The 14,826-nt window shown below is 39.9% G+C and overlaps 1 protein-coding gene across 2 annotated transcripts; it reads left to right on the top strand.

Moving 5' to 3' along the window:
- The first annotated feature begins 3,282 nt into the window (after nucleotides 1-3,282).
- LOC120729897 (kinesin-like protein KIF23) lies at nucleotides 3,283-10,641 on the top strand. 2 transcript variants are annotated; one of them, XM_040025866.1, is made up of 13 exons: nucleotides 3,283-3,720; nucleotides 3,969-4,035; nucleotides 4,722-4,881; nucleotides 6,586-6,747; nucleotides 6,853-7,019; nucleotides 7,098-7,271; nucleotides 7,508-7,747; nucleotides 8,318-8,686; nucleotides 8,904-9,137; nucleotides 9,523-9,611; nucleotides 10,232-10,301; nucleotides 10,403-10,473; nucleotides 10,570-10,641. In XM_040025866.1, the coding sequence occupies exons 1-13, from the start codon at nucleotides 3,707-3,709 to the stop codon at nucleotides 10,583-10,585; spliced, it is 1,833 nt and encodes a 610-aa protein (XP_039881800.1). In that variant the 5' UTR covers nucleotides 3,283-3,706; the 3' UTR covers nucleotides 10,586-10,641. The 2 variants fall into 2 exon arrangements, with proteins under 2 accessions (XP_039881800.1, XP_039881801.1); XM_040025867.1 differs by lacking the exons at nucleotides 3,283-3,720; nucleotides 4,722-4,881.
- The last annotated feature ends 4,185 nt before the right edge of the window (nucleotides 10,642-14,826 follow it).

The raw sequence follows: 14,826 nt of genomic DNA, 5'->3' as shown, positions 1-14,826 counted from the left end.
GGATTTTGTGTATCCAGGTTGACTAATTTGAATTTCCCATCTAAACATAATTTAGTCTTTTAATGCTAACATATTCTGTAAGGATGTTCAGTCTATTAGATTAGAGCATATGTTCCGCTGCCCCTCAAGTGCTATAAATGGCAAAGATATGGGCACATCACTACAGTTTGCAAATGAGAAATGGGTAGTGTGTGTGTGGAGGTGAACACAGATATGAGGAATGTGGGGATAGTGTAGGATAAATGCAGTAACTGTGGGGGGCAGCAAGGGTTAAGTTATGGGGTTGTTAAGTCAGAAAGAAGGCCATGGAGGTCAAACAAGTTAAAGTAGTTCACATCGTAAGTTACACCGAGGCTGTCAAGAGGGAACAGAAGGCACAGGAAGAAACAGGAAAGGCTCAACCGATGTCAACATCAGATTTCGTACAGACACATGGAACTCATACAGGACTGACAGTGGAGAAGATGATTTTGTTTATTGCCTATGTTATAAATTGCATAGATCAAGTGAAACACAAAACAGAAACTTATAATAATTGTGAAAGGAGCAGAGAGGTCTTTTGGCATTAAAGATATATCTCGGGAACATATCAATATAAGACTTGGAGGAGAGGGAGATGAGAGGACAGTATGATCACCGTGGAACGCCACAAGTTTGATTGCAAATGGACAAGGGCTCAAAGGATTCATCAAAAAATGCGAAAATAAATAATCTGTATTCAGAAGACCTGGCTTAAACCTACTTTGGATTTTGTTATTAAAGGTTATGATGATGTCCGGAGAGATAGAAATGAGGGTAATGGAAGAGGGTTTGTAAAATTTGTAAAGCAAGGAACCCAATATAGAGTCCTAGCTATAGGAACACAGAATACTTTGTAATGAAAATCTGGTCAAGATATAGTAGCATCAGAGTAGTCAATTTTTTGAACCCGGGTAACACTGTTATCAGTAGAGGAACTTGGCACATATTTAAGTGGGAAAGTAATATGGTGTGGGGACTTTAATGCACACAGCACATTATGGGGTAACTGTAAGGATCAGAATGGAGCAGTGATTGATAGAGATAAAAAAAAAATGTGTGTCTGAATGATGGAAGAGTGAAAGTTAGAACAGGTGCAGAATCAGCAAGTGACATTACATTAGTGTCACACTCATTGGCAGGTATTTATTCATGGCAGGTAATAAAAAAAGACAACTGTAGGCAGTGACCATTATCCTATAATGACTGAGATAGAGCTGAGTGTAGAGAAACATGACATAGGGGTGTGCAGAAGTGGTGTTTCAGTAATGCAGATTGGGATACATTTTGATTAGTTAGTGAAATGCAAAAGATTGATATGAATGTTGGGGTTGATGATTTAAATTATTCTATTTGTAAGGCAGTTTTAGAGGCAGCAAACTGGGCGATAAAGAGGAAAGAAGGGAAAAGAAGATTGTATCTTGTTGGACAAAGGATTGTGATAAAGTGATTAAATAAAGCTTTTAACATATTAAAGAGGAATCGCAGTTTTCAGAATTTCATTGAAAATAAAAAAATTACAAGCTAAGGTAAGAAGAACAATTAAAAATGCAAAGAGGGACTTCTGGAGGGGTTTTTGTAATCCAGTAGGGAGGGAGACAGAAATACACAATGTTTGGTCAATGATTAGAAGGATGAATGGTATAAAAAGGGAGTATGGATATCCAATCTTGAGAGATGGAAAGGCAACAGCATTAAAAGATGAGGAAAAAGCAAAACCTTTGTTAAAATCCATAGTTCAGGCAATGCTAGTGGAGAAGGGCGAAGTGGAAGAGAAATGACAACCATAGAGAATAAGGATTTACTGAAACAAGTAGAAGATACAGATGGTTTATTAAATATTACTTTTACAAAGTCAGAATTGAATCGAGTTCTTCGGAAATCCAAATTCTAAGCACCGGAAAAAGATCAGGTTTGCTATATCATGATAAACCATCTTAGTGAGTCAGCTAAAGATCTTTTGTTAGAGTTCTATAACAGAGTTTGGGAGGGTGGGAAACTGCCGCAAAGCCGGAAGGAGGCAGTAGTTGTGCCCATAGGTAAGCCAAGAAACGATGGTAAAAATCCAGGAAATTGCAGACCTATAGCTTTAATATTTAATGTCTGTAAAATAAATGTGCAGTGTATAAGACAAAGACAATATTTTTTTCTACAAGGAAAAGAGTTGGTGAGGAAGCCAAGCTAAAGTTATATGGTGAAGAGTTATAAAGAGCAAGTAAATTTAAGTTTCTGGGATTGTGGCTGGATATAACATGGGCTGTACACATTCAGAAAATAGTGGATAAATGCAAAAAGGTATTAAATATAATGAGATGTTTAGTTGGGGTGGACTGGGGAGCGGATAGGAAGTCTTTGAGGGCCATACACACTGGGTTGATTAGATCAGTGTTAGATTATGGATGTGTAGCATATAATTTCGTGGCTGACACAAGTCTATTAAAGTTAGACTTCAGTCAGTATCAGGCACTGAGACTCTGCACAGGTGCGTTTAAAACAAGCCCAACAGCAGCTTTACAGATGGAGATGGGTGAGATGCCACTAGGAATGAGAAGAAAACAGCTAACACTCAATTACTGGGCAAATCTACAGGGACATGGACAGGATCACCCAACAGAAGAGGTACTAAAACCTTGCTGGGAGGAAGGGCATTTAGTTTAAACTCACATACAGGTTTACACTGACCAGTATTATAATTATGCACAAATATATACAGATGCATCAAAGAATACAGCCAGTCAAACCAGTGTTGTTCTGGAGTTTAAAGTCAAAATAGGGAAAAGGATCAATGATGGACTGTCGGAGAAGGAGACTGGAGAAATGCTCACAATTCTGTTAGCTGTTCAGTGGATAGAAGACACCAGGCTGTTACAATCAGTCATTTGTTCAGACTCAAGCTCGTCATTGGCCAGTTTACAGTGTAGCCACTCAGAAAGTAGAGCAGATGTTCTAACAGGAATTCAGGAAACACTTTACATAATACAAATGATGGGACTTACAGTTGTCTTTTTATGGATTGCAGCTCACTGTGGAGTAAAAGCAAATGAAATGGCAAATAGAGCTGCGAAGGAAGCCACAAAACATGGGGTAGTTGACCTGGTTATTAACTTCTGTAAGACAGAGATAAAGAGTATTGTAAGGCAAGAAATGAAGAAAAGATGGGAAAACAGTGGGAGGGGAAAGGAGGGGACTCTCCTATAAAATTTAGCGGAGAGTAGGAGAAATGAGAACCACAGGAAGGAGTAGGAGAAAGGAGGTGGTACATATCGTGGTCATATCGAGAATAAGACATACTGGTTTGAACACTACACTATTCATGATAGGGAAACATAATACAGGGAAATGTGACTACTGTGGAGAAGAGGAAACTAGAGAACATGTTATATTGTCAGAAGTATCAGGTGGAGAAAAGACAACTGACCCGAAACCTCAGAAACATAAAAATGAAGCTAGATCTTATTGATTTACTGCAAAAGGTCTCAAGAAGTGAAAGTTATCAGGCCTTAATTCAGTTTTTAAAAGAAAGTAAGTTGTTTGGGAGAATTTGAGGGTTTTTTTGGTGGCGGTAATGCATCCTTCAGTTGTTTGCCAACCGCCAATCAAATTTAAAAGAAGAAGAAGAAGAGGCGTCGAGGTGGAGGGACGATTTAAGACTAGACAAATAGAAACGGTGAATTCAGCATAGGTACCAATGACGAGAGAAGTGTAAGTATAGGTTTATATTATATATGTTGCAGGCAGGCTATATTGTTTGTGTGTATTACCCTGTCACTAAATGGTGAATTTAAGTTTAAGGAGTTAACAACGGACGCTGACGCTCTGCTTTACTGTTAGCAGGGGGCTAATTAGCCATCTAGCAAGTGGCTTTGTTAAGCCATTATAAAGTAATTAATTGTTAACGCTTACGCTTCTGTTTGAATTGTGAATGACTTTGTATTTATTTACTTTTACAGGAAGGTTAAAACCCCCCGCAGGCATCCTCCAAAAAAACCCTCCAGCAACCAGACGGACCCAGTTGGGGTGAGTGTCCCTGAATTCTTAAAGGTTAACTTGGCAGACAGCACAGATGTGAATCTCATACATTCCACTGGGTGGGAAAAAAATTCCAGTAAGGGAATGTTTAAACCTAGAGTGGAGTCATTTACTGACAGAGTGAAAATTCTTCTGGACAGTTTCTCTTCAACCTGAATGTGAGCCCACAGTTTCGTTCTGCAGCCATCAGTTTTCTTCCTCAAAGGCAACAGATTTAGACTTTTTAATCTGGAAGAGTTTTATTGAGAGGAGTGCCACCTGACTGCCATCTAACTGAGGTTTTAAACTTTAAGACAGCGGTGAAACCTGCTATGATGTATGGTTTGGAGACAGTGGCACTGACAAAAAAGATGGGAGGCAGTGCTGGAGGTGGCAGAGTTAAAGATGTTAAGATTTTCATTGAAACTGACCAGAATGGCCAAGAATAGAAATGAGTATCAGACAAACAGCTCGGCTTGAGCTGTTTGGAGGCTCCAAAATAACCCACCGGTTTAAAAACGACTTCGATGGAAAGGGAAAAGTTAGAATGGTTGTCTGTGTCGATCCCAAGACTGATGACTATGAGGAAACCCTGGTAACTTGACCCTGCCCTCTTACTTTTTGTCTTTTTAATTAACCCGAAATTTTATTTATTTATTTTCTCCTGACATAAAGGAAATGCTCTGTTTGTGTAGCTTTTGGTGCAGTTTGCAGAGATGATGCAAGTGGAGGAAGTGGCCAGGCCAGCGGACAGACCAATCTGTAGCGCTACTCCAGGCCGTCGTCATAGAAACCAGGCATTCAAAGATGAGCTGTCTCACAGATTGGAAGAACGCAGTGGTCCGATAGTTCCTGGTAAAAAAAAATTAATACTGTGCTTAAGTTTTTATTTATTTATTTATTTAACACCCTGGGGCGACCGTGGCTCAGGGGAAGCATATCTGTAACCGGAAGGTTGCCGGTTCGATTCCCAGCCTCTCTGTCGTGGTCGTTGTGTCCTTGGGCAAGACACTTTACCCTACTGCCTACTGGTGTTGGCCAGAGGGGCCGATGGCGCGATATGGCAGCCTCGCTTCTGTCAGTCTGCCCCAGGGCAGCTGTGGCTACAACCGTAGCTGCCTCCACCAGTGTGTGAATGCGAGAGTGAATGAATAGTGGCATTGTAAAGCACTTTGGGTGCCTTGAAAAGCGCTATATAAATCCAATCCATTATTATTATTAATCAAGTGATTAGCCTAAATTTAGGCGCACTGAAGTTTTACACTCAACCTTTTAAACACCAAGTGTATAATGAGGGGTTTTTCCACTTCTGGTAATTGTTGTTATATTTAATAATCCACTGGACACATTTTTGTGTGCTTCCAAATTCAGACTATATAGCACCTTTCAAGACAAAGATCACAAAGTGTTTCACACAGAAATGTAGGACTGCTTTCCTTGCGTTTGTGCAGTATCTCTAAAATTAGAAATCTCCTCTGTCAGAGTGATGCTGAAAAGTTACTTCATGCATTTATTACTATGACTCTTGTAATTCATTATCAACTTGTCCCAAAAGCTCCCTGAAAAGCCTTCAGTTGATCCAGAACAGCGAGAGTGCCAACAGCATCTCAGAAGAGGGCATATTTGCTTTTGTGGAACCAGCTCCCAGTTTGAATTTGAAACACCCTCTTTCTGCTTTTAGGATTAGGCTTAAAACTTTCTTATAGTTTGGTATTCATCAGATGACTGTAAACTGTCCATTAATTATGCGGCTTGTTTATGCTGCAATACGTCTTGGCTGCTGTGGGCTTCTTCACTAACTTCTTTTCACTCTCTTCCACAGCACATCTTTTATGCTGTCTTCCTCCCCTCATCCACTCATTCCTATTCCTATTAAATGGAAGTTTTTCTTCCCACTGTCATCGGTTGCTTGTGAATTGTATATTAAATGGCCAGAAATGTCAGGATAATGCATAATTTCTCTGAAATTACAACAATGATTTAGATGATACTTCAAAATAACAGCCCAAATAAGATGGCTGCACAGTGGCAGCTTTTACATGGACTTTTCATTTTCATTTTATCATCTCAAGGAGAATTGTAGTTGGAGGTGGCTGTAGCTCAGGAGGAAGAGCAGGCCATCTGCTAATCGCAAAGCTGGTGATTCGAACCCTGGCTGCTTCAGTCTGAATGCCAAATATCCTTGGGGAAGATACTTTGAGCGCTCAGTGTACAAAAGTGCGATATAAGAAACAGTCGATTTACCATAGTTAACTGTAGCAACATTTAAAGTATTATTCAGCCTTGTATTCACAATTTTAGAAAACTCGGGCATCAACTTACTATGTGTAAAGGTTTAATTTGAAAATGAGAGAATGCATTATTTTTCAAGAAGTTCTTTGGAAACACAAAACATGCAAATTACCGGACAAGCCAAACTCTTGCAAACGTAATTTCCATTAAAATTAAACACAATTAATCTGAACTAGTACCGTGTAAATGTTTTAACAGTATTGTGTGTGATGATTATTAACAACCACACAATTGCTTTAAGGACTTGTGATTCCTTGTCTTCTGTAGACATGCCTGCTGCTGCAAACACTCTGATCCTCAGTCTCCCATCTCTACCCTCCTGTGAGCTGACTGACCCACATGATGACATCACGCTGCCCAGGCTGATTGAAGCCCTGAAGAACAGGCAGAGGATCAAGCAGATGCTGATGGAGGAATACAGTAAAACAGGTGTCTGTTCTCATTTTAGCTCACCTGATACTTTTTGGCTTTGAAAGATCAGTTTTTGAATAGTTGTCTTTCTCTTGGCTCACATTTCTCTTGATGTTATTTCAGCCAACATGATGAAGCCTGTGCTCCAAGAACTGGATACCAGCCTAATTTCCAAAGACAACTTTATTCAGGAACAAAACGGCAAACTGATAGAGAAAGACAAAATCATCCAAGGCAACAAGACAGAGATTGAACGTTTAGAGAAGAAAACAAAGATGCAAGAACACAAGGTGGGAGACTAATCCATTCACGCTGCAGATTTAAAGGTTGTCACTTTTTTTTCTTTAATATTAATGTCTCTGTTTCAGATTGACATCCTGCAGAAAACAACTAAAATCTTTGAAGATGACAAGCGCTCGCTGCAGCATGAGCTGGAAACCAGAGAGCAGAGGCTTCAGAGAGAGCTGTCAGAGAAGAGACGCATGGAGCAGCGCATGCATGGCGTGATCTCGGACACCCAGTTCAAGTGGGAGAAAGAATGTGTGAGTTTCAAATATCTTTTTTTCTTTTTATTCAACAATTTATAGATTTCCAATAAAGACCACAAACAAAAAAAGACCTACTTTGAAATGTGAGTAAAATTTAGATCTTACTATCAGTTTTGCAAACAGCCCTTGTTGGTCATTGTTTTAGTCTTTATAGTGGAAGCTAATTTGTCTTATTCAAGCAACTTGAATAATATTGCATTTGAACATTTTGCAATATCCTCACTGTGCAGGAGAGACGTGTTAATGCACTGCAGCTTGAGATGCAAAATAAGCTGTGGGTGAAAGACGAAAAGCTGAAGCAGCTCAAGGCCATCGTGACAGAGAGCAAGACTCCAGGTCGCCCTGAACCTCCACCCCGTCAGACGCAGCCACAGCCTCTACCACAACCACAGCATCAGCACCGTTCTCAGCGACCCTCCAAAGAGGACCACCTACCGCCAAAGAGATCAGCATCACCCTCACCTGTCCCTGTATGTTGTGTTTAAAAACCATAATGATGAATGTTTTTAAGGGTGTTGAATGGTATTCTGCCCATTCAAAGTTAAATTCTACTGCACTCGTCTCTCTTAATCTACTAACATCACTAATCCCAGTGCCACAGCAGCAGGCAGGTTATAATAAAAGCCTCATGCATATGATCATGTAGTCCTTCAGCAATTAAGTACCACTGTGAAACTGAGGAAATTACATTCCTGGTGAATGTGTAAGAGTTATTTTGATGCTGTAGATTTCTCAGTAGGTTGGTCTAAATTTATTGGTCTGAATCTATAGTTTTAAAAATCAAAGATACTGAATTTACAACAAATAAGACAAACTGTAAAATGAATTATGTTGCAGATAAATTTGCATCAACTCACAGATCATTTTAGCTCAGCTTAGGTAAATTTACATTTCAGTGTTCATGTTTTTCACCAGGTATGGGGAAAAACATGAACTTTGTACTTTACATAAAGTGGTTGCTGCATTTGATTACGTTAGACTGTGAATGTATCCCGTTCCTATAACGTCTAATTTTTGCATGTCTAACTGTGACCATTTAGTGTTTCCATTTCACTCTCCAGTGCCCAGTCGATTCCCCTCATGTCAGTCCAAAGCCAGAGTCACAGTCAGGCAGTGCTGCTAGTGATGAGGAGGATGAGACGAACCCAAGGCCCACCTGCCCCGTCCCCAGCAGAAGTACCTTTTTGTCTGTGGCTAGATCTGCATGTGAGGAGCAGGCAGCTCAGGACAGCATGCGGGGTTACAGTTCCCCTAGTACACCCACAAGAACACCCACAAGACCCCAGGCCTCAACGGGCACTTCAATCAGCCGGGCCAGGAGGAGAGCTGTGTGCTTGAGCAGAGTGGATGAGAGAGACTGCTTCCCTTCCCCTTCGTTTCATGTAGACCTAATTGAAAGAAGATACAGGGTCAGTGAGTTAGCTAAAGGCAGCAGCATGAGGTTGTGACGTGTCAGCATTTTGGCTCCTACAAGTTTAGGGTGTGGGGTACCCTGCCCCCCAAAATGTATAAGTTTTATGATTTCTTTTGTCAAGCTTTGTAATGCTTTGTCAAGTTCTGTGTTTTTGTTCACTCTGTTTGTGGGATTTTTCCCTTTTTAAAATCATTTCCCATTGATCTGTTCAGACGACAACACCAGTACGCCTGCTGCACCGTCGTTCCCGCTCTGCTGGTGGGGAGAAGTGGGTGGACCATAAGCCATCGTCAAGCATGGACTTGGGCACAGTTTTGCAGCCGGTCATCCCCAACGCCATCCAGGTGTCTGCACCCAGCAAGAAGGCTCTGTCCAAGTGTGACAGATACGTGCTAACGCACCAAGAAGTTGCCTCCGACGGCGAGATACAGACCAAACTTATAAAGGTCAAGTATGCAGCGCAGCATATTACTGATATTCAGAATGATATATTTGGTTACACTTCCTTACTCATGCAGACATTTATATTAGCAAGTTTTCAGCAAACCAGCAGCATATTTGCCAACTTGAGTTTGAGTCAGTGTGGTTTTGTAACTGTTTGTTTTACACTTTGCTCGAATAAGTTTGTCAGTTTTAAGAAGTGAATTTAAATAATTTCTATAAAGTGGTTCTCAATGTTCTGTTGCATGATTGTAGTAGTGTGCATGCTTATCCTTAGAAAGGAAACTCTTGTGATGGTTGAATTACTGATCACAAGAAGGGCTTCGCACTGTATTAAATATTAAATAACAAAGATATCTAATGGTGGTTCTTTTTGTTTTTTTTCTTTAGGGCGATGTCATTAAAACGAGAGGAGGAGGGCAAGCTGTCCAGTTCACTGACATTGAGACACTGAAACAGGAGCTCACTACAGTCCCAAGGTAATAATTTATAATTATAAAAATGTCTTGAATTTGCACCCTAAAAAAATGTTTAACATTTTTAGATGTGTTACCTGACCATATAATGTTCCATATGGTGAGCTGGATTTCTGGATACTGCCACATTATCAAAAAACAGATAATACTTTTCTTCTTCTTAATAGAAAATAAGACTTAACCACCAAGTTTATTTCCATTCTGGAATGTTATAATCGTTGTGTTGCTGAGGTTTAAATATATTTCACTCTGTAATAACAGGATAACAAAAAAAACTAGGGTTTGCTTTCTGTGCTGGGATTGTTCTAGAGTACGTCTTTGACTGAGATCAACTTGATAGCTCAGTTGAGCAAAAACTCATCTCTTATTCTATGTAATTCATAACAGCAGGACACAGCATCGGACATTTTGATTATCTTATTTCACTACTGCTGTGAATTTTGTAAAAAACAAAACAAAAAAAAACAACTAGTATTGTTAATATTGTTATTGTTGTTAATATTGTTAATAATTTTACGTACATTACCTAACGTGCCTCCTGAGTCTTACATTTTCTTAAGTTGTTAAATATGATTCCAAACTGCTGAAGCTGTACTAATGTTTTTACGTATCAATCTCTGAAGTTGGAAGAGGAAGTCTTCAGAAGGCGTGTCAGTCAGTGGAGATGGAGCTTTGACTGATGTGGAGACGAGGGTAAGCTGATTAAAAAATTCTCCTTCTAGTATCAGAATCAGGCTGAGCTATTCAGAACACTTGCAGATAGATTTAGGTCCTAATCTTTTCCCTCTTCGCAGTGCTCTGTGGCTGTGGCGATGAGGGCTGGATCAAACTTGGGACCTGGGTTGGAGCATCATGCAGTCACCAAGTAAGCTGTCAACTTTCTGCATCGCCTCTGAGTAAAGTGTTGTTTTCAACAGAATACATAACTACAGATTGTGATTCACTCGGTTTTCTGTTACAGGCGCAGAAAACCCTAAAAGCTGCTAACAGATCAACAGTGACCACTCCCCTTTATCCTCACCTGGCTGTTGTGAAATAATAAAAATAATATTAATAAAAAAAATGTATTTAAAAGAGCCTTTCTAGACACCCAAGCACACTTAACAATAGAATAAAACACATAAACTGAGGGAGAGAACAAGTGTTTCTTACATCTGGGGCTAGAGAGTTCCACAGCCTGGGTGCAGAGCAACTGAAAGCTCTTTTTCCCATAGTGCTGAGGTGGAAAGAAGGCACAGCAAACTGGATAGAAGAGGTAGTGCTTAACAGGTCAGAAAGGTAAGCTGGTAGGAGGGGGTTCTTGTAATAATCCGGAGTTTTGAACCAGTTGAAGCTTATGGAGGAATTTTTGGGGGAGACCATGCAAGAGAGAATTGCAATAGTCAATGCGGGAAGTAACGAGAATGGGCGTAGACTGGGTGGAAAGAAGGACGTAATCGGTTAATGTGGATGGAAATATGCAGAACAAGTGAGATTACTGATGTGAGATTTCTAGGATAGTGAACTGTCTAGGATGACACCAATGCTCTTAACCTGAGTTGAAGGGAAAACTGTGCAGTTATCAATAGTGAGTGAGAAATGATTTGGCTTCTAAAAGTTAGATTTAGTGCCAATAAGGAGGATTTCAGTTTTATCCTCATTGAGTTTAAGAAAATTAGAGCTGAACCAGGATTTTAATTCGGATAGGCATTCTCCAAGGGAAGAAGGTGGGAGGGAGGACGAATCAGGCCTGCAGGAGAGATAGAACTAGATGTCATTAGCAAAACAGGTAAACTGAAGATCAAATTTGATTCCCTAGAGGGAGGATGTATATTATGAAGAGAAGATGACCTAGACTGACCTTCAATGCTTAGAGGTCAATGGTAAACCATGGAGCAGAACACGCGAAGGAAACTGGGTTTTTACAGCAACTAGAGAATCAAGGACATTGAGTAAACAATTATTATAATTATGGGTGGGAATTTAACGCATTAATAGCGATCAATTAATTCGAAAAATAACGTGTTAAAAAATTAACGCATTTAATCGCACTTTGCATTCCAAGCAAAGGGGAACTTTTGTCAATGCACGATTTTACAGCTACAAAAATGAAGAATCAGAAGATAGCACGTTACTACGACTGATCGGAGGCAAATGTCATTTAATAAGACTACCCGACGGAAGCTTTGATAAAAGCGTGGTTTTGTGCAAAATGCAAAAAAGAGTTTGCATACCACCAAAGCACTTCAACCTTACGGTATCATCTAAATGCGTAACATGTTGCAACAAGCACAGAAACTGTGGGAGCTGTTAGCGCTAGCTTTCTGCCTGCTTTCTGCCTGCTTTCTGCCACCTGCATCACACCATGGACCAGCCTTGAGGCCCTGTTGCAGGAACAGTGTGACGATGCCACCACAAAGAGCCGCCTCCTCTCTTCATTGTCTTCAGACTGTGATTCAGATGAGGAAGCCCTGTGTAACAGGGCCCTGAGTTTCTACAGAGCAGAATCATCCATCAGTGAGACAGACTTTCCACGCTGCAGTGGTGTTCCAGTCAAGCAGCAACCCACCCAAAGCTGTCTGTCCTGGCCCGGAAGTATTTCATTAGTCCTGCCATTTCTGTCCCACGTGAGAGACTGTTCATTTTATTTTTTGCAATAAAATGTTTGATGATCACCGTGTTTTAGCCTAACGTACAAAATAATGTTGGCTAAGGTTACTCAGAGTTTAAGGTGAAGCTGGTCAAATAAACTTTTATATTTCTGCCTTATTTTTTAAGAAGAAAAGCTGCACTTTATGTTGAACTTGTTATTATTATTATTTTTTAAAGACAATACCATTTTGAAAATGTACTTAAAGTACTTAAAATAGCACTTTGTCTGCCCAATTTTGGCCAGGGATATTTTTTTTTCTCTGTTTTGCATTGAAATGCAGTTTAAATGCTTTTTTCATGTCCATTTCATCCATTGTATTTACCAACATCAAGAAGTCACAAGCAAAGATAGACCACACCACAGTTTAAATAAGGAAAGTTTATTGATGAAAATTATTTATTAAACAAATAAACATAACAATTTTTTCACACGGTCATAATAGAGGTCATAATAAAGCAGTTCATTTTATTTTGTTGATTCAAGCTGCTCTTCATATTTTTGGCCACCAGATGTCACCAGATAGGACTGTTGAAAGGCTTCGAGTAATGAAGCGTTTCAATGCTTCAGAAAGCTTCATTTGGCCATCACTACAGTAGCACCAGCGTTCCTGCTTGAGTGAAGTGAAGGCTTCAGGCTAAATGCTTTCCATGTTTTTATATAAATATGCAGAAGAGAATATACATAGGTCACCAAAGCTTGTTTTGGCATATAACTTTATCTGTTTACTCAGATATATGCATCTTTAGTTACTGTGGCTCTACAGCTAAAAAAAAATCTGTTTGCACATATGTTACTCTGCACACAAGTTATTGTAAACCTGCCCTGTAATGATTTTTATCTCCTGTATACAATTTGCAGTGTTGGGGAGTAACGGAATACATGTACCGCCGTTACGTATTTAAAATACAAAATATGAGTAACTGTATTCCGTTACAGTTACCGTTTAAAAAGGTGGTATTCAGAATACAGTTACTTTGTTGAAATAAATGGATTACACTGCGGTACTTTCCTGTTTCATTTTGTCGCGGGTCAGGACTGTTTGGGTTTTGTTTGACAGCTACGTTCTGTTGTTCCAGGCGGCAGCGTTACGGTTGCCATGGTTACAGGGCGACGCTCTCTCTCTCTCTCTCTCTGCGACTGTGTGTTTCCTGGGTGAGAGAGCGCCTTTTCGATGTTGTTGTTGTTGTTGTGCTAAGCTAACAGGCAGAATGCTACAAGCATAGCTCTAAAGAATGTAGCATCATGGGCAGTGTAGTCAGTGTTGCAGGGAGAATGGACCGCCATTCACGTTATGGGTCTGTGAGCGCGAGGAGGGAGAAAAAGGGGAGTGGAAAGGTACGAGTTGTCATCGAGGAAAAACGGGAGCTGGAAGCATGTAAATATAATAATAACCACTTCAGCCAAGAAGAGTGCCTGACGAGCCCAGTTGTAAGTAAGCTATTAAGACTCGACTGTACACCGTGTTCGTGTTTTCCTCCGAAAACAATAAGTTCCGTTGGAGCAGTCTTTCAACGCCTCTCTCTGTGTCTCGCAAGAAAAGTTGACCCACACAACAAAGTAAAGCTATTTTTCGGCTATGAGCCGACGGGGACCCCGCCGTATTAGTCAGAGGTCCCTTTACTACAGTTCGGAGTCGCGGACCTTCAGTAACAGTAATAAATCACAGCAATAGTACATTCACGTTGTTGTAAAAAGCATGATAATATATTAAGTAATCCAAAGTATTCAGAATACGTTACTGTCATTGAGTAACGTAACGGAATACGTTACAGAATACATTTTGGGGCATGTATTCTGTAATCTGTAATGGAATACATTTTAAAAGTAACCTTCTCAACACTGACAATTTGTCTGATTTGGTGAAATTAACTGAGCTTCAAGTTTGGAAAAAGTGAGTTTCTGTCTTCATTTTACTCCTTTCTCACTTTTCTTCACTAGATGGCAGCACAGGAACGCAAGACAATTATAAATCCTCAGTCACTGGGTGGATGACTGCAAGCAGGCCTCTAGAACTGCACTATTCTGTAGGCATGAGAACAATACACCACGCAAAGAGGATCATATTTTTTTTTTATGTAAACAAATTTTAGACCTTGTTTTTGTTTGTTTGTATTAAAGAATCACTGACAGGCAGGTATGTTGAAACAAATGTATATCTCACAATTATAAAATGAGATTTAATGTTAAGCGAGTGCACTGGGTGGCCGGAGTAGTGCAACATTCTATCATACAAATACACTTAGATTTTAGTTTGCTGAGACTGCTTTTCTGTGCTTAATAAGATGCTCATTATATTAAATAGGGCACCGACATCATGTGCTTCCATTGTGGAAAAATTAATTGAGCATCGAAAACAAGCTGATTTTCTGAGAATTATTTCAAGACACACAAAGTGCCTCATGACCTTGAACACTGTTTATCATAAGGTTTATCATCTTCACACTCTTTTCACACAAAGAAATAACTTCTTACAATACGGCCATAGAAGTCAAATTTTCACTTCAACATCTGTACAGTTGTACATTTGGCAGCCTCCTCCCCAAAATCAGTATTCCAGGCAGTGTGATTGCTTTGGAAGCAGACTAT

This window comes from Simochromis diagramma, unplaced genomic scaffold, assembly GCF_900408965.1.
Source record: "Simochromis diagramma unplaced genomic scaffold, fSimDia1.1 OVJJ01000293.1, whole genome shotgun sequence".
Classification (NCBI taxonomy): Eukaryota; Metazoa; Chordata; class Actinopteri; order Cichliformes; family Cichlidae; genus Simochromis; species Simochromis diagramma.
This window is presented reverse-complemented; position numbering and strand designations above follow the sequence as displayed.